Source organism: Thalassophryne amazonica, chromosome 18 (assembly GCF_902500255.1).
Source record: "Thalassophryne amazonica chromosome 18, fThaAma1.1, whole genome shotgun sequence".
NCBI classification, from domain to species: domain Eukaryota; kingdom Metazoa; phylum Chordata; class Actinopteri; order Batrachoidiformes; family Batrachoididae; genus Thalassophryne; species Thalassophryne amazonica.
Window position 1 is genome coordinate 39,121,790 of NC_047120.1, and position 20,251 is coordinate 39,142,040.

Below are 20,251 nucleotides of genomic sequence, written 5' to 3' on the forward strand. Positions count from 1 at the left end.
ATGTCTGTAAATCAATATCAGCATGTCATGCAAGTCTGCTCTCCCCCTCACGCCACATGTGTTGGGGCGGAGCGGGGCGGCACGAAACACATGGACGCCACATGGGGGGGAACACACGCGCACAAGTGCAATACACATGCAAATGGTGTGCGCAAATAGTAGCGGCAGGTGTACAAGGTGTTGGAGGCAACTCCGATTTTTCACGAATGGCATGTAGTTCCTCCTTCGTGCACTAGTCGGCTTCAGTCATGTTATGTGTGAAGTTGCCCTTAGACTAGCGCCCTGTCCAGGGGAGTCGTAGACTCTCATCCGCTTCACTTCACGCTATGGAAGAATAGCACCAACAGACCTCAGGGCCTATATAGGACTTGCTTCTCGACTCTAGAAGTAACTTGCATCATAGGTTCAAGCCTTGGCAGAAGATTGTACTGAGTGCTTGTCTTGACTAATGGCTTAATTTCCCACAGCTAACTGTTCAACTATTTATGTTTGTCAGAACCCTTGCATAACCCAAAATTGAGTAATTGTTGTCAAAATATCACCCAATAAGTTGTTGTTTTTTATTTTCTTAGCTGCCAAAATTTGATCTGAACCTTAAAGCTACAGTGTGTAGGATTTAGTGACATCTATTGGTAAGGGTACACACTGCATTAAGCCACCACCTGTCACCATTTTGTTTCTCTTCATGTTTTCACTTATTTCATGCTCCTTTTCCTTCTCTTGTGATACGAGAGGCGATTGAAAAGTCTTGAGCCTGACCCAGAAAAATTACAGTGTGGCTCCCCATCTTTTGCATTCTGAGAAATCAACCAGTAGATGGCGTATCGGGGAGCAACCACTGATTCCCATTCTTTTTTTTTTTCTTCAGTCTTCCAGCTGTGCTAGAAAATGCAAAAAACAGTTTAACTATGACCCTTTTGAGCTACTGTATGACCGTGGAGGTGCAACATGACAGCCCCCATGAGGGAGCCGCTCCCATGTAGATATGAAGGTTCTCAATCTAATATTATGAAGACACATCAATTAATTGTTGCAGATAATTATACATTAGATTAGATAGAACTTTATTAATCCTTTGGGAAGACTCGCTCAGGGAAATTGAGGTTCCAGCAGCATTGTATAGCAGCACACAGGGTAAGAAGCACACAGAGTAGCAAAAGTAGAAGTAAAAAACAATTTGCAAACTATAAATACAAATATAAATACCAGAATTACTGCCCGCTACTGTCTTACTGGCTACTACTGTTCCTCTCCTTCCCATCCCCTGTCTTCCTGTTACTCCTCCTCCCCCAGAGTGAGGAGTTGTAGAGTCTGATGGGCTGAGGGACAAAGGAGTTTTTCAGTCTGTTGGTCCTGTACTTGAGAACATATGGTTATAAATACTATGTTACAATTCTGCTAATAAGCACTCCTAAATCCTAGACTGTAGCTTGTTTTTTTTAATCTGTATTTAACAGCATTAACAAGCCCATGGGGGGTGCTGTTTCACTCTAGTTAGGGTTCGGGTTTGACACCCCATCAGGAAAATCTACTACATTTCCTGATGGTATCACGCAGGGGTGGGAGTAAGTCACCATCAAGTCACTCTCAAGTCATCAATCAGCAAGTCCGAAGTCAAGTCTCGTGTCATAAGAGACTTGACTTGGGACTTGCAGATTGATGACTTGAGAGTGACTTGACAGTGACTTACTCCCTCCTCTGGTATCACGATCTAATAGCGCGACACTGGGTTGAAAGTACAAATGATATGGGAATCAAAAGGGAAGCATTGTTAAAATATCAGTTAATTTTAAAAATGATCCTATTGGTGAATTCACCTAAAAGTGTAATCAAGTCTACCTTCACCCAGTTCCAACATTTCTACCAAATTTCACTGAGATCTGTTCATGTGGTTTAGAGATATCCTGCTAACCGGTTTCATAAAGCAGTCTAAGATTTTAGTCTATTAAACCTACTTAGTTAACTATGGTTAGTCGCCCAACATTATCCGTCTAATCTCCGTTTCACATCGACCACTAAATTTGTAGATTAGCCATTTTACGTTACTCGGTGATTTTCATGAGCATAGCGGCTCGCGAGCGCCATTGCCAAGAAAGGCCTCCAATGCGCTTGAGATTTGTTTCCTTCCGGGTTGGTCGTTGTCATGAACTGTCCAGCCTTTTGTTTCATTAACTGGTTTTATTAACATTTATGGACACATATGAACTGCAGAACGACGTGTTTAGCTCTTAGCATAGCAATTCTTCTTCTACACTTCCGTCAAGGCTTTTTGTGCACACAGCGCTGCTCAGCATAACAGCGACACCCGGTGGCTAACGTGAGAACTGTCACAAGCACATCATGACCGTCGTCTGCTACAACCAAAAGCGGAGGAAGCTCCTCCTTTTGGAGGAATACGAGCGACATAGGGGTGCTCATGAGTGTTCCATCAAGCAGTGGTACATGATAGACGCCGTTTTTGAGGTAAGACTCTGAAATTTTGTTGACTAAAATAAGATTAGCCTCCTCTGTACCAGGCTAAAAACTTTAGTCGGGTAACGCAAAACTTTAGCTGACTAAGCGCTTTGTGCAACGACTAACTTCAAAAAATTAGTTAACTAAGTGAGTTATTCGACTAAACAAGATTCTACTGCTTTATGAAACCAGGCGAGATAAACAACCACTGAAAAAACAAAACAAAACGCACACGCACCATCAGCCTGGCTGAACATCTGCACTATTGGTTAACGTGCAGCTTTACTGGTCCTGATGTAAGCCGAGAGGCCGCAGTCGGTGAAATGATTTAGTGCGCGATGCACAGCTGAAACGCTTCAGCTGAAACAGTCTGTGTGTGCAGCGCTGCACCGCAGAGGACGACCTCCAGATCATTACACCGACGCTTAAATTCATCTCCGCATCCTCCCCTGTACTCTCACCTCACCCTGACCCATGACAGGAGATCGCAGTCGTTCACAAAAACAATCGGACCGCTAAGCGTTCTGGTTTGACGATCCTCTCACTCTTAATTAGCACCCTCCTAATTAAGCTGAAGCTCTGTGGCTAATGTAATGATGCATGAATGGACAGTTATTGAGCATTAAAGGGGACTTATAGTGCACCTTATCAGCAAGCTAATGTAGCTTAGCAGATGTTTTCTTCAGATGTTAAAATACAGACAATCTGTTCATTCTGCACGGAGCAGCTCAGTGGGAGTGTCCCACAAAGACCGTTCAGATACATACTTCCATGAGATATAAGCAAAGATGTCACAAAATTCAAAAATGTGTTGTTTCAATGCTAATTCTGCTAGCTAACCACTAATGCTAACAACCTGTCTCCCTCAGATGGATAATCTGTTTGTGTCACTGTCCTACAGAGTCCGCATGAGTTCAGCTATATACTTCAGTGACACATGTCACAGAACTCTAAAATGAGTTGTATAGACACTAATTTTGCTAGCAAACCTCTACTTCTAACAGTTGTCTCTCTCCCATAGACTGTGTGTGTGTGTGTGTGTGTGTGTGTGTGTGTGTGTGTGTGTGTGTGTGTGTGTGTGTGTGTGTGTGTGTGTGTGTGTGTGTGTGTGTGTCCCACAAAATAAGAACGAATTAGGAATTATGTATATACTTTTGTGACATACATCACACAATTCTAAACCATGCTGTTTCAAACCTAAACTTTGCTTATAACCAACACCTGTTACTAACATTTGTCTCTCTCCCAGACTCTGCGGGTGTCTCACACAAAGTGACTCAGTGGGAGTGTCCCATGGAGTAAGGACAGGTTCAAGTGTACACTTCCATGACATATGTCACAAAAGCTTAAAACAAAATGTTTCAGGCCAAAATTTTGCTAACAGCCAATAGCTGTTACTAACTGCCTGTCTCTCTCCTAAGAACTCACTGAGTGTGTTCCACAGAGTAAGTACAAGTTTAGGTGTATGCCTCCGTGACATATGTCACAGAAGTGTAAAACAAGATTTTTTTTTTAGCCTAACTTTTTCAAGCTATTGCTGACAATCTGTATCTCTTCAGTGGACTCTGTGGGCATGTCTCACAGTAGCTTAATGGGTGTTTCTCACAAAGCAAATACAAGTTCAGGTATTAACTTTTTGTAACATATGTCACAGGTGTCTAAAACGAAGTGTTTAAAGTCTAAATTTTGTTAATACCTGTGTAATTTCCACATGCACAGATGTGGAATTCTGGAACTGTGACAATGTTTTACACAAACCGCCACCTTTTTAAAAGTGCAAGAAGAGATTTTGCCCAATAAGACCCCTTTAATCTTCCGCCACCTCTTCTTTCCTCACCTTGATGGGCTCGATGCTGAAGCGGATCTTTCTGGCAGGGGGCGGATCCTCCTCCACAGGCAGCCCAGCGATCTCTACACAGCTGGACTCAGGCTCATACTGCTCATCACCTTCACCTTCATCTTCATCCTCATCCACCTGACTGCCCCCTAAGTCCTCCCCAACCGCGCTGTAGATACTGATATCCACCGAGTCCCGCCCTGACTGGTCGTCTCTGAGAGTCCTGTCTTCCTCCTCCTCATCCTTAGTGTTCGCGGTCTGCCCTTCCTGCCCGATCAATGCCGGAGATCTTCCATGCATCTGCTCGGCGGTGCTTTCTCCGTTCTCTACAGAGGCGTGGGCCTCGTTTTGCAGCGTTCTCCTGCAGGCCTCCTTATCCTCAGAGCTGTCCTCGGGTTTGACCTCAACGCCAGCATCCGAAAAAGTCTTTTCTTTCTGCCCGCTTGATTCCACCACAACAATGGAATGTTCAGCAGTTGGGGCGCTCTGGTACCTTCCATTGATACGGTCAGACTGGGGGGCCGGTTTCCCTCTGGAGGCCCTTGCAGGCCCCTCTTGGACCTTCTGACTGCGAACCTCTTGCTCTGCAAAGGCACTAACCCTCTTTGTGATGATTTTGGAGTTCAACACTCCCACCTTGGCGCTGACCCCCCTGGAAGGCAGTGGCGGGGCAGAGGACAAGCGGTGGAGGTTATTTCTCAGCTCGGCCGCCCGCTCGAACACGGCGCTGAGCTGGCTGACGGTCGGGGACACGGCCTCACTGGTGTCCAGGCTGTCCAGAGACTCCGTGCTGCCGTTGAAGCGAGCCACCACGTCCAGCCTGCCATCCTGGAACCCTGAGGCCTTGTCGGTCTTCAGCAGGACCCTGGTGGTGGCCAGCTTCTCCTGCTGCTTCTCCTGCTGCTGCTGCTGCTGCTGCTGCTCAAAGATGCGGCGGGTCTCCTGCAGCTTGGAGTAGCTGGGAGAGGAGGCCCGCTGGTGGCCGTTGCCGGGGTCAAACTTGCTGACGCGCTCGGACACCGTGGATCCCAGCTTGAGGAGCGCACTGTGGTCCACGTTCTCGTTCAGGCTCCCGGCTCTGGGGAGGGAGAGGCGCACCGATTTGTCCGCGTTCCTGGCGGCAGCGTCCTCGCCCCCCTCGGCGTCGGCCTGCGGCGCGCTCTGCATCTGCTGGAACATGTTTTTGATACGGTGCACGTTGGAGCCGTACCTGCGCCCGCGGGGGCCCTCCTGCACGTCCCCGTTGGCGGCGCTGTCTTTGACGGGCTTCAGGGCCTGCATCCCCGCCTCGTAGGCGTTCCTGTGCGGGGACGCGCTCCTGAGCGTGGAGCCGGCGCTCTTGGATGTGGATTCGGTCTTCATCATGATCAGTCAGGCGGCGCGGCGGATGCTCAGCGACGGCATGCCTTCGTCTTCTTTCTCAGCTCCCGGCGGCGGCCAACGTGCTGCGCGACGCGCCGGAAAGCGGATCGCTGCGGAGCAGATGAAGAAAAACAAAATACACACACACACACACAAAAAGAAGAAGATCGCGTTATTAGGCCGCCTGCATCCGCTGCAATTCCCAATGCAAACACAGAAAGTGAGCACGATGCATCTGTCGGCGGCGACAATGCAGACGGTCAGAGAGCATATATGCACATAAAATGAATAAAAACAACACCGACGGAGGAAAGTGGAGCAGCGGGCCACGCAGGGATTTTGGCGCAGCCCGCGACAGATTGCTTACGTTTAATCCTTGTTTGCGGTCAGCATCATTTTGATCTCTTCATTTCTGTGAGCTGCAGATTTGTGATCCTCCTGTCGGAGCGGCGCCGTGCTGCTGCATGGAGGAGGCGTTGCGGGGTCATAGTGCCGCCCCTTTCAGCGCAGCAGCAGCTTGGATTTGTGCGCAAAATTCTAAATATGAGCGCACTTCACAGAGATGCATTTCGCAAATCACTTCTATTCGGTCACTTTTTTTTATTGCATATTAATATCCACAATGCCTTCTATGAATATTAAAGCATGTCACACACACACTCCTCTGAAGGTCACAGAGGGTCACTGCCTTGACCTGCACTGTCAATCCCAAAGAAAAGAGCCACAAAAATGATGTTAATATGGATATGTTGCAATAACCTACATGCAAAATGTTGACCACTGTCCAGGGGCGCTGCCAGGGATTTTGGACGCCATGAAAGTAACTCTTGCTGGGTCACCCTGAATATTATTTTGTCAGTATTATAATTGTATTAGGGGTCTCTCTAGGCTCCTGTCAGTCATGGGCCCCTAGAATCCTTCTCCTTATTCTCCACTTTTCAGGACCCCTGCCACTGTCACAGTTTAGCTGTGGCTAACGTTGAGGTCTCAAACCAGCAGCCCGAGGGCCAGGTGAGGCTGGAATCTTCAAGATTATGGCCTGCACGTTTTTTTTATATCTTATAGTATCATTTATTATATAATATTAACTGCAGGATGGGTTGTATTTTTGCTTAAAAGTACATAAAATACTGTGCTTTACAATTATGTAATAAACACATTATAGCTACCTATTATTGCTGCAATTTCTACTCTACAAATTAGAAAATTGTTGCAAATTTTAAAAAAATTGTTTAAAAACAATATGTTGTGGCTACAAATGGCTTTTTTAAATGCTGCAATTTGTTTCTTTTTCTAAAAGCAGTAACAAGCACAAGAGTAAAAAAAAAAATCTATGCTAGGCATTATTGCTCCCTATACTATTGCTACTATTTCTTACATACTATTTCTGTCCTACAAATTAGAAAAATTTTAAGTTCCTGGCCAAATGTTTTGTTATGATTGTTTATGATTCTGTGAAAGCACTAACATGCAAAAAGTGTTCTTCTAACACAGAAAATTGTTGCAAATTTTATTTTACTTATTGGTTTTGTTAAATGTTTATCTACAAAATGTAGCAATTTATCATGTTGTGGTTACAAATAGCTTATTTTTTAAGTTGCAAATTGTTTCTTTCTTCGAAAGCAGTAACAAACAAAAACATGCTGAGCGCATCAAAATGTGTTGCAAAATGTTTTTGGAATCATCATTATAGATATCTTTTCATTTTTAAATAAAAAATATCATTTCATTCTGAATTTGTTTTTATCAGTAATTTTACATACAAAATGCTCTTTTAACAGATTTATTGAGATAAGATGCATGTAAAATGGTGATTTCTGCTTCAACTGAGCTGTTTTTAAGCTGGCAGCCTAAAGGCCACATGCAGCCGGCTATAAGAAGATTTTGCACACAAAGTGCATTATTCAATACAGCATGCATGATTATTTTCCTTATTGGTTGTATATTTAACCTCTGGAATGTTAAAGCATTTGCTAGCCATATTTAAAATAAATAAATAAATAAAAATAAGATTGCTAACAGCAGTGGTGGGACAAAGTCACAGTCATCCTCAAGTCATCAACCTGCAAGTCCCAAGTCAAGTCTCAAGTCAGCTTGCAAACAATTGGTGGTCATTATGACTTGAGATTTGGCTTGGGAGTTGCTGATTCATGAGTTGAGAGTGACTTGATGGCAGAGGTGGGACAAAGTCACTGTCAAGTCATTCTCAAGTCATGAATCAGCAAGTCCCAAGTCAAGTCTCAAGTCAGCTTGGAAGCAATTGGTGGTCATTATGACTTGGGACTTGCTGATTCATTACTTGAGAGTGACTTGATGGCAGAGGTGGGATGAAGTCACTGTCAAGTCATTCTCAAGTCATGAATCAGCAAGTCCCAATCAAGTCTCACGTCAGGTTGGAAACAATTGGTGGTCATTATGACTTGAGATTTGGCTTGGGAGTTGCTGATTCATGACTTGAGAGTGACTTGATGGTGACTTTGTCCCACCTCTGGCTAACAGCCATGTTTTGATTTAATCCACTGACAGAGGAGGATGAAGGTTCTGTGGTCAAATGGTTGCTTCTGTGTGTTTCTTTCTTTGCTTCTGAACAAGCTATATCTTTAAAAGGGCGGGGCACAGTTAGTTAAAATTTTGCACAGAGACAGTCTTTAAGTTACAGAAAATGTATTTCAATTTTGGTTGTGATCATCATTTGTCTAAATGAAATCTTATTTTAATCCTTTTGTGTACCGTATTTTCCAGAGTATAAATTGCACTTGTCTTGAAGAGGAAAAAACATATATAAATTGCACAGGAGTATAAGCCACACCAAACTACGAGTCACACCTTTTTCTGTGTTATGAACTCTTTAATTTGGGGGTTTTGTGCATTGCTGTAGTGTATTTTTTTTTTATTACTGGCCTTTATTCTTTTATTATTGCAGTTTATTTTGTTTACTGCTTTGACACTTGAGAAAGTTCAATATAAGTAGTTATTATAATTACTATTATTAATAACAAACTTGTGAATTTTCAGTATATAAGTCGCAGCGGAGTATAAGTTACAGGGCCTCCCAAACTAATAATAATAATAATAAAAAAAAAAACGCAAGGTATACTTGGCAACAGTCTTTAAGATGCAAACAACAAAGCCCCCACAAAGCCAAATTTCTAACTATCACACAATAACATTTGGCTGTTATTACTACTGGATGCATGCACTTTCTGAGCACCATTCCACTTTCAGTCATGTGACTGGCCTAACCTATCACAAGTAGCTTTGAGTCTTTGAACGTCATCAGTGATGATGGGAAAAATAAGAGCAGTTCCTTAGTCAGAAAAAGAGGAAAGAAAATGTTTATTGTAGTGTCTTTCCATCACCAAACTTCAGTAATTTTGTGCCTTTTGAAGAATGTGCAGGGAAAAAATACTACTCTGTAGATATAGTGCCAGAGAATATTTATAGCAGTTGTTCAAAAGGATTTTTGAAGTCTGAATTTGACGAGCATTAGGACCCAGCAAGAATCCAATCACGTCAAAGCTGCTGTCTGTGGCCAGCAGCAGCAGCAGCAGCTCGTCGGTTGTTTGCAGGCCGCACTGACTGACTGACTGACTGGAGCTTCCTGCTGCACCACAGATGCAGCACATTCAGACACAAAGCAGTTCCCTCTTTGCTGAAAGCTGTTCTTCACTTCACTTTGCAGCCGCTGCTTCCTCAATTCATCTGCAGGAGCAAAACATGCAAACATACATACAACATGCAAACATTCATACACTCCCAACAAGCAACAACAAACACAGGCTGCTTAGTTTGGGTGAGGGTTTTTGTTCACTGTTTGTCAGTTGCAGCTTAAGTATCTCACAGCGGTTGGCGTGGTTGAATAATGTGAGGGCCAAAATCAGAAGAATGTCTCCTGCAAAGACTAAAAGCATCGAGTTGACGCTGTTGCCAACCAGCTTTCCCAGTTTTTGCCCAAAGACAAATGTTAAGGCATGTACTGGTTGGGTGCACTGAGGGCATGCACCCCCCCACCTCCCACACACACACACATCACACACACACGCACACAGAGTAAATTTTGAAATGTATGTCCTTTTCCCTGCACCGTACAGCAGTCTGGGATGTTAGTTGGCACCACTGGTCTACTTAAAAACTTCAACCCAATTCATCGTGGGTATGTAGATACTCGATGTGGGAATCTCATTTCCATCGTTTGTGCCTGTGACCTTGTTCTTTCAGTCATTTCCCAAAGTTCATGACCGTACATGAGGATAATTGAGAGTCTGGTCTAGCATATTGGTCCAGTATATTGTCCATAGGACCTCAGATGCACTCTGCTCAGAGTGTTGCTCTCATTGGACCGACATCTCTGCTATTTTAGCATTGTGGGATAGCTCGCGCCTAGAGGTGGGCAGATCGATCCTAATATCGATAATATCGATACCAGCGCTGGTATTGATATTGAACGATCCTCGTGTAAAAAGATCGATATTCAAGCTTTTTTTCTCTGATGCACGCACTGACTGCTGCGCACTCAGATTCATCAAAGTCTACTCTCTGTAAGAGCAGCGCTGCGCTGTGTCACACAACACAGAGCAGCGCACCCTTGTATTGTGGTTTGTCAGCCCTCTACCTCAGGAGATTTTAAGTTGTGTTGAGCGATATTTTTTTAAACAAAAACGTTGATTGTGATAATAAAGTATTTTGTTGTCACCTACAATGTTTGGCGAAATTCTATCCTAGGTCTTTTGGATCCTTTGGATCTATGAAGCTTAAATATGAAAAAATATTGGTATCGGTATCGATATCGGCGATACTGGGCCTGTATTTACTTGGTATTGGATCAATACCAAAATTCCCGGTATCGCCCACCTCTACTCGTGCCCACAGTCTGAGCTCGCAGGACTACTTTCACGAAGCTGCTCAACGTGCCGTTCTCATTGGAGCGACAACACACAGAATGTGTCTCTTCCCAGATAGATCTCTTTCAGTGCAGCTTCTTGTTCTGACTTTAACACGAAGTTAACATCCAAGTCTTTCATGGCCAACTGTAAATGGTAATCAAAACATCCCAGTCGTATCTTTCTGAACTCTTCCGCATCAAACTCCATCATGTCAATGTTTACAATGCTCATAAACTTTTAAGTTTCTTAAATATTTATTATGGCCACTCTTAAAACTTCAGTTCTCTTTATAATTTTATTACTGGCAAGTTTTAGAATTGATTAAGATGAGATATACTCATTATCACAGGAATATATCACAATTATCTGGGAACTACTTTTTGCGCAGGAATTCATCAAGCACATCGGCCGCGGGCGCCGACTAACACAGAATCCCCAGAAACTGTGGAAAATTGTTTGGCCATAACGAGAGCGTCCACTTTTAGCTTGTTATAAGCTAAGCTAGTGGCGCTCGTAATAATGTGCCTCAGGCGTAGCCCCGATCCATCTGCCTTGCTAACGCTCCATCTTGCCATCACTCATGAACAAGACCCTGAGATGCTTGAACACCTTCACTTTTTTATTTTAAACATAAGAAATCTATTGTCAGTGGCTTGGGGTGTCGGGCTCAACGCCTTTAGCACCTCCCACCCCCACAAAACTCCTACAGATCTGCCACTGTAAGGTCATATAAAAAAGACAAATGTTATATACGTACATATTAACAGTGGTGATCACAATGCAGTTTACCAGCAACAGCTAATTAGCAAAGCTAACCTTTTCATGAGCAGGTTAGCTTTTCAACTAACTCGGAAAGCAATTAGCAGACCAATTAGCTTCACAAAATTTAGTTCTGCTAACTGTAAATCAGCTAACATTTTTTTAAAACAGAGTTTAATGGTAAACAAATATTTGTAAAATCTGCAGTCATACATGTTTTCCTGGTTGAAGGCTTACAGTGCGTCCAGAAAGTATTCACAGCATTCACTTTTTCCACATTTTGTTAGTTACAGCCTTATTCCAAAATGGAGTAAATTCTTATTTTTTTCATCAGAATTCTACGCACAATACCCCATAATGACAATGTGATTTTTTTTTTTTTACATTTTCTCAAATTTATTAAAAAAATTAAGAAATTACAGCCGTTGTCATGAAGCTCAGAATTGAGCTAGTTGCATCCTGTTTCCATTGATCATCCTTGAGATGTTTCTACAGCTTAACTGGAGTCCACCTGGGGTAAATTCAGTTGGTTGGACATGATTTGTTCCACAGTTGATGGTGCATGCATGAGCACAAACCAAGCATGAAGTCCAAGGAATTGTCTAAGGCACAAATCTGGGGAAGGGTACAGAAACATTTCTGCTACTTTGAAGCTCCAACTGAGCACAGTGGCCTCCATCACCCATAAATGGAAGAAGTTCAGATCCACCAGGATTCTTTCTAGAGCTGGCTGCCCATATAAACTGAGTGATCAGGGATAGAAGGGCTTTAGTCAGAGAGGTGACCAAGAACCCAATGGTCAGAGCTACAGTATTCCTCAGTGGAGAGAGGAGAACTTTCCAGAAGGACAACCATTTCTGCAGCAATCCACCAGTCAGGCCTGTATGGTAGAGTGGCCAGACGGAAACCACTCCTTAGTAAAAGGCACGTGGCAGCCCACCTGGAGTTTGCCAAAAGGCACCTGAAGGACTCTCTGACCATGAGAAACAAAATTCTCTGATCTGATGAGACAAAGATTGAACTCTTTGGTGTGAATACCAGGCGTTATGTTTGGAGGAAACCATGCATTATCCCTATAGTGAAGCATGGTGGTGGTAGCATCATGCTGTGGGAATGTGTTTCAGTGGCAGGAACTGGAGACTCAGGATTGAGGGAAAGATGAATGCAGCAATGTACAGAGACATCCTGGCTGAAAACCTGCTCCAGAGCGCTCTGGACGTTAGACTGGGTGACGCTTCATCTTTCAGCAGGACAATGACCTTAAGCACACAGCTGAGATATCAAAGGAGTGGCTTCAGGGCAACTCTGTGAATGTCCTTGTGTGGCCCAGCCAGAGCCCAGACCTGAATCCGATTGAACATCTCTGGAGAGATCTGAAAACGGCTGTGCACCGACGCTCCTCATCCAACCTGATGGAGCTTGAGAGGTGCTGCAAAGAGGAATGGGTAGAATTGCCCAAAGATAGGTGCACTAAGCTTGTGGCATCATATTGAAGAAAACGTGAGGCTGCAATTGCTGCCATAAGTGCATCAACAAAGTAGTAGAGAAGCTTGAATCTTCGACTGGACTGGGTTGCTTGACGCGAGGACGTTTCACTTCATACCGCAGAAGCTTCCTCAGCTAAAATTCTTGCTCTGGAAGTCTGACTTCTGTCTGACTCTTGTAGAGAAGAATAAAACAGAAGCCAACAAAAGCTGGAGTTTTAAACCTAACCAGACCCCTCCTACTGAGAGGCAGACTGCTATAGGCTAGTGAGTAAACAATAGCTCTGATTAGCAACTATTGTGCGCTAGTTAGCACACCTAATGACAGGACAGCTGTCCCTCTAATGATGGGATGGATGCCTTTTTGATGGCTCCCTTGATGACGTGAATGACTCATTACCATGACCAAAAGACTGAAACTCCTTTGACCTGAGTACCCCATTGTAAACAGGGGATAAAACGTGTCTCAGACCCCCTCCCCAGTTAAGGCTGGGTTTCAAACGTTTCACAAAGAATGCCTCCTTGACCCCTCTCTCAAACCATTTCTTCTCTCTGGCTAATATTTTAACTTCCTTGTCCTCAAATGTGTGGTTAGTCTCTTTAAAGTGGAGATGAACCGCAGACTGAGGTCCACTGGCGCCCTCTCTGCGGTGCTGGTATAGCCTTTTGTGTAAAGGTTGCTTCGTTTCACCTATGTAGTGTTTGTTACAGTTTTCCTGACATCTGACAGAATACACTACATTGCTCTGTTTGTAACTAGGGATCATGTCCTTAGGGTGAACTCATTTCTGTCTCAAGGTGTTAAAAAAATTAAGAAATTACAGCCGTTGTCATGAAGCTCAGAATTGAGCTAGGTGCATCCTGTTTCCATTGATCATCCTTGAGATGTTTCTACAGCTTAACTGGAGTCCACCTGGGGTAAATTCAGTTGGTTGGACATGATTTGTTCCACAGTTGATGGTGCATGCATGAGCACAAACCAAGCATGAAGTCCAAGGAATTGTCTAAGGCACAAATCTGGGGAAGGGTACAGAAACATTTCTGCTACTTTGAAGCTCCAACTGAGCACAGTGGCCTCCATCACCCATAAATGGAAGAAGTTCAGATCCACCAGGATTCTTTCTAGAGCTGGCTGCCCATATAAACTGAGTGATCAGGGATAGAAGGGCTTTAGTCAGAGAGGTGACCAAGAACCCAATGGTCAGAGCTACAGTATTCCTCAGTGGAGAGAGGAGAACTTTCCAGAAGGACAACCATTTCTGCAGCAATCCACCAGTCAGGCCTGTATGGTAGAGTGGCCAGACGGAAACCACTCCTTAGTAAAAGGCACGTGGCAGCCCACCTGGAGTTTGCCAAAAGGCACCTGAAGGACTCTCTGACCATGAGAAACAAAATTCTCTGATCTGATGAGACAAAGATTGAACTCTTTGGTGTGAATACCAGGCGTTATGTTTGGAGGAAACCATGCATTATCCCTATAGTGAAGCATGGTGGTGGTAGCATCATGCTGTGGGAATGTGTTTCAGTGGCAGGAACTGGAGACTCAGGATTGAGGGAAAGATGAATGCAGCAATGTACAGAGACATCCTGGCTGAAAACCTGCTCCAGAGCGCTCTGGACGTTAGACTGGGTGACGCTTCATCTTTCAGCAGGACAATGACCTTAAGCACACAGCTGAGATATCAAAGGAGTGGCTTCAGGGCAACTCTGTGAATGTCCTTGTGTGGCCCAGCCAGAGCCCAGACCTGAATCCGATTGAACATCTCTGGAGAGATCTGAAAACGGCTGTGCACCGACGCTCCTCATCCAACCTGATGGAGCTTGAGAGGTGCTGCAAAGAGGAATGGGTAGAATTGCCCAAAGATAGGTGCACTAAGCTTGTGGCATCATATTGAAGAAAACGTGAGGCTGCAATTGCTGCCATAAGTGCATCAACAAAGTAGTAGAGAAGCTTGAATCTTCGACTGGACTGGGTTGCTTGACGCGAGGACGTTTCACTTCATACCGCAGAAGCTTCCTCAGCTAAAATTCTTGCTCTGGAAGTCTGACTTCTGTCTGACTCTTGTAGAGAAGAATAAAACAGAAGCCAACAAAAGCTGGAGTTTTAAACCTAACCAGACCCCTCCTACTGAGAGGCAGACTGCTATAGGCTAGTGAGTAAACAATAGCTCTGATTAGCAACTATTGTGCGCTAGTTAGCACACCTAATGACAGGACAGCTGTCCCTCTAATGATGGGATGGATGCCTTTCTGATGGCTCCCTTGATGACGTGAATGACTCATTACCATGACCAAAAGACTGAAACTCCTTTGACCTGAGTACCCCATTGTAAACAGGGGATAAAACGTGTCTCAGACCCCCTCCCCAGTTAAGGCTGGGTTTCAAACGTTTCACAAAGAATGCCTCCTTGACCCCTCTCTCAAACCATTTCTTCTCTCTGGCTAATATTTTAACTTCCTTGTCCTCAAATGTGTGGTTAGTCTCTTTAAAGTGGAGATGAACCGCAGACTGAGGTCCACTGGCGCCCTCTCTGCGGTGCTGGTATAGCCTTTTGTGTAAAGGTTGCTTCGTTTCACCTATGTAGTGTTTGTTACAGTTTTCCTGACATCTGACAGAATACACTACATTGCTCTGTTTGTAACTAGGGATCATGTCCTTAGGGTGAACTCATTTCTGTCTCAAGGTGTTAACCAGTTTAAAGTAAACTGGGATTTTGTGCTGTCTGAAGATCCTCTGTAGTTTTTCCCCTACTCCTGCTAAATAAGGGAGAGACACTCCTCTTCTTCTTGTCTCTGTCTCCTGTCTATCTGGTCTCTTTGTTCTCTGGGACTTCTGCACTTTGTCCAGGGACCATCGTGGGTACCCACATACTGTGAGGGCTTTCCGGACACGTTGTTGTTCTTTAGCCCTTCCCTCTGCAGTTGTGGGCACCTGTAGGGCTTTGTGTTGAAGCGTCCTGATCACCCCGAGCTTGTGTTCAAGGGGGTGGTTAGAGCCAAAGAGTAGATATTGGTCAGTGTGAGTTGGTTTTCTGTAAACCCCTGTCTGGAGCTGCCTGTTCTCTCCAATCGTAACATCACAGTCCAAGAAGGCTAAATGGTTGTTTCTGGCATCCTCACGTGTGAACTTGATATTGGCATCCACCGAGTTGATGTGTTCTGTAAAGTCCTCAACAAAGTATTGAGCAAAGGGTGCAAATCCATATGTGATTTCTTACTTTTTCACTTTATTATATTTGGTAAATTTTATTATATTTGGTAAATTTTCCAAAATAATGTTAAAATCATGTTGTCATTATGGGGTGTTGTGAGTAGAATTTACTCCATTTTAGAATAAGACTGTAACAATAAAATATGGAAAAAATCAAGTGCTGTGAATACTTTCTGGGTACACTTTTCAACACCCAATGAAATGACTATGTTTTTTGGCCTAGACACAGTATACTGTAGCTTGATGGAAACATAGATTCCTATTTTAACCTGCTCTTTGTGTTTCCTTTTTGATCCATGGGAAACTGTTTGTTAATCAGAGCGAGACACCCATTTTTTTCGACCCCCAGAGCGTCGTGAAATTTTACCCACCCACCTTAACGCAGCAGGCTAGAACCAGCCCTGAGTAAGTCAACATATAGCCTGTTGGTTCCGATGCTTATTTCCAGATTCCATAGTGTCAGGCGGCTATGACTCCCCCTGGACGGCACACCGATCCCTGAGTCCAGTTCCCATTTCCAACTTGGTGGACTGAGACAATGTAAATTATATGTCTTGTTCAAGGACACAGAATGGTAGCTTGAGCAAGATTTGAACCCAGGTCTACATGCCGGCAAGTCAGCTCCTTATCCACTCAGTCACCACAATCTGGGCTCTATTATGGCATATTTAGTCTATTACAAACCATAGAAACGGTTTATTTTTGCACTCTGTCTTTTCATTTATTGCAGGTCATGGAAGAACTGAGTCACATCACAGGGATCTCTCAGAGGAGCATCAGCGATTTTGCTCACATCACGCTGCTGCATATTATAGAGCTGTTTTTTCTGGAACATGAAGTTGAGCCTTGATATTATTCCAGTCAAAGTTATACAGATTTTTTTGTTTGTTTGTTGGTTTATGATTAAGTGAGTCTGAAAATTACAGATGCACATACTAAGATGTCTGAGGGAAAAATAAATAATACATTTAATGACGTATTGCTAAATAATTATCAGATAGCGTCAGCGGTATGTGTTTGTGCCTTTAGCTTGTATTTAATTTTGCAATTTGCAAAGCAAAATCACCACTGTGGAACAGTGGCGGCGCCAAGGGGGAGCTTGGGGGGCTTAAGCCCACCCAATAATGAGCCAAGCCCCCCTCAGCCCCCTCCCCAATAATTCTACCAATAATGTGAATAGCGACTGACATATTTGTGGATCTCAACTGCAGTTCTATGCTGAGAATGTCTCAATATTGAGTAACTGAGCAAAGTGATGAATGTGTGTGTTCGGTGATCCACCAATGCTGAATCACCCTTCACAAACAGAATTTTCAGTTTTGCAATTAAACATTTATTTGTAAAAACCCACACACAAGTTACAAATCAGAATTTTGTGTTTGTGGATCACAAAGCACGTGTACAAATCAAAGGATATTTGTAAATCACCCTCTGTGCATTTGCAAGTATTAATGAGACAAATTTAACTCCATACTCCAAAAATTTAGGTTTCCTAAATATTTATTACAGCCACTCTTAAAACTTCATTTATCTTTATTTATACCTATGTGCAAGTTTACTGACCTTGCAATCATCAATCAAGTGATGTGTGTGTGCATTGATACCACATTTTAGAGGAGCACAGGTGACTTAAACATATACCTTGGTATTTATAAAGCAATTTACTATATATTGTTCATTTCGACGACATTTTGTGGAGCCCCTCCAACTTTTACCCCAGCCCCCCTCAACTCCCCAACAAAAATTTCCTGGTGCCGCCACTGCTGTGGAAGGATTTTCAAATGTGGCCTTGTCTTAGTAAATAATGCTTTAGATAATGGATTTAAAATGCAGACTAATTGCTCAGTTTAAAATCTAATTTGTGTATCACATGCACATTTCTGTTGACTTAGATGCATTACATTGGAGTTTACTGTAATAGTCACTGGTGTTAATCAGCATTTAGGACACAGTTCTGTTTGCAGTCAGTTTGTTTCAGAATCCCCTGATTACATCAGGAAAAATATCCAATGACTTACAGGGTTTTGGTAGGAACTCCAAATCCAGAACAAACATACATCTCTTCTGTCGTCTTTAATTTATTAACTCAGTGAGTTAAAGTGGGATATGTTGTAAAGTGCCATAACATGACTAAGGTTAAGATTTAAGGTGAAAGTTTGAGCTTCAATTTTTTTTTTTTCCCTTTTCTGAAGTTCCTTTTTTTACTTTCAAGTTAAAGTTGTGCTTCGATATGAACAGGAAAGTGTGGTATACGGTTTTGTATAGTAATAGAATAAATAATTGTTTTTTTATTATTAAATAGGTTTTTACATGGAAAGAAAAGTTCAGATATAGTTTCAGAACAACAAACACTTTCTTTAAAGTGTTTACAGTCAGATTAAAGGGATTACTACAACCCCTGGCAAAAATTATGGAATCACCGGCCTCGGAGGATGTTCATTCAGTTGTTTAATTTTGTAGAAAAAAAACAGATCACAGACATGACACAAAACTAAAGTCATTTCAAATGGCAACTTTCTGGCTTTAAGAAACACTATAAGAAATCAAGAAAAAAAGATTGTGGCAGTCAGTAACGGTTACTTTTTTAGACCAAGCAGAGGAAAAAAATATGGAATCACTCAATTCTGAGGAAAAAATTATGGAATCACCCTGTACATTTTCATTCCCAAAACTAACACCTGCATCATATCAGATCTGCTCATTAGTCTGCATCTAAAAAGGAGTGATCACACCTTGGAGAGCTGTTGCACCAAGTGGACTGACATGAATCATGGCTCCAACACGAGAGATGTCAGTTGAAACAAAGGAGACGATTATCAAACTCTTAAAAGAGAGTAAATCATCATGCAATGTTGCAAAAGATGTTGGTTGTTCACAGTCAGCTGTGTCTAAACTCAGGACCAAATACAAAAAACATGGGAAGGTTGTTAAAGGCAAACATACTGGTAGACCAAGGAAGACATCAAAGCGTCAAGACAGAAAACTTAAAACAATATGTCTCAAAAATCCAAAAATGTACAACAAAACAAATGAGGAACGAATGGGAGGAAACTGGAGTCAACGTCTGTGACCGAACTGTAAGAAACCGCCTAAAGGAAATGGGATTTACATACAGAAAAGCTAAACGAAAGCCATCATTAACACCTAAACAGAATAAACAAGGTTACAATGGGCTAAGGAAAAGCAATTGTGGACTGTGGATGACTGGATGAAAGTGATATTCAGTGATGAATCTCAAATCTGCATTGGGCAAGGTGATGATGCTGGAACTTTTGTTTGGTGCCGTTCCAATGAGATTTATAAAGATGATTGCCTGAAGAGAACATCTAAATTTCCACAGTCATTGATGATATGGGGCTGCATGTCAGGTAAAGGCACTGGGGAGATGGCTGTCATTACATCATCAATAAATGCACAAGTTTATGTTGATATTTTGGACAATTGAAAGGATGTTTGTTGGGGATGATGAAATCATTTTTCAAGATGATAATGCATCTTGCCATAGAGCAAAAACTGTGAAAACGTTCCTTGCAAAAAGACACATAGGGTCAATGTCATGGCATAGGGTCAATGTCAACGAGCAGATCTGATTTGATGCAGGTTTTAGTTTGGGGGATGGAAATTTACAGGGTGATTCCATAATTTATTCCTCAGAATTGAGTGATTCCATATTTTTTTTCCTCTGCTTGGTCTAAAAAAGTAACCGTTACTGACTGTCACAATCTTTTTTTCTTGATTTCTTATAGTGTTTCTTAAAGCCAGAAAGTTGCCATTTGAAATGACTTTAGTTTTGTGTCATGTCTGTGATCTGCTTTTTTTTTCCACAAAATTAAACAACTGAATGAACATCCTCCGAGGCCGGTGATTCCATAATTTGTAGCCTAAAATGCCTCATATGTGCCAAGACAGTCCATCCTTCACACTCAGATTACCTGCCATCAATATTCCTGTTCCAGAAGGTGCTTAATTTCCTATTAACTGCGACGAACCAATGAATTTCCATGCAATGCCATTTTAGCAATGCTTCCCTTTTCCACGTTTTGTTATGTTACATCTTCATTCCAAAATGGATGAAATTCATTTTTTCCTCAAAATTCTACACACAATACCCCATAATGACAATGTGAAAAAAGTTTTGTTGAGATTTTTGTAAATTTATTTTTAAAAAAAACTAAGAAATCACACGTACATAAGTATTTATAGCCTTTGCTGTGAAACTCAAAATTGAATTCAGGTGAATCCTGTTTCCACTGATCATTCT

General features: G+C 42.6%; 1 protein-coding gene across 2 annotated transcripts in view; it reads right to left on the reverse strand.

Annotated features, from left to right (window-relative positions):
- LOC117531355 (neurabin-2-like) overlaps positions 1 to 6,145 on the reverse strand; it is a 55,221-nt gene extending 49,076 nt beyond the window's left edge. Inside the window, exons 1-2 of one of the 2 annotated variants that reach the window (XM_034194433.1) lie at positions 6,021 to 6,145; positions 4,292 to 5,706 (exon numbers count right to left, since the gene is read on the reverse strand). In XM_034194433.1, the coding sequence (XP_034050324.1) occupies positions 4,292 to 5,656 (1,365 nt within the window). In that variant the 5' untranslated portion in view covers positions 5,657 to 5,706; positions 6,021 to 6,145. Of the gene's footprint in view, positions 1 to 4,291; positions 5,711 to 5,745; positions 5,983 to 6,020 lie in introns of those variants that run through there. The other variant, XM_034194434.1, reaches the window with a different exon arrangement.
- Between the last annotated feature and the right edge of the window lie 14,106 nt (positions 6,146 to 20,251).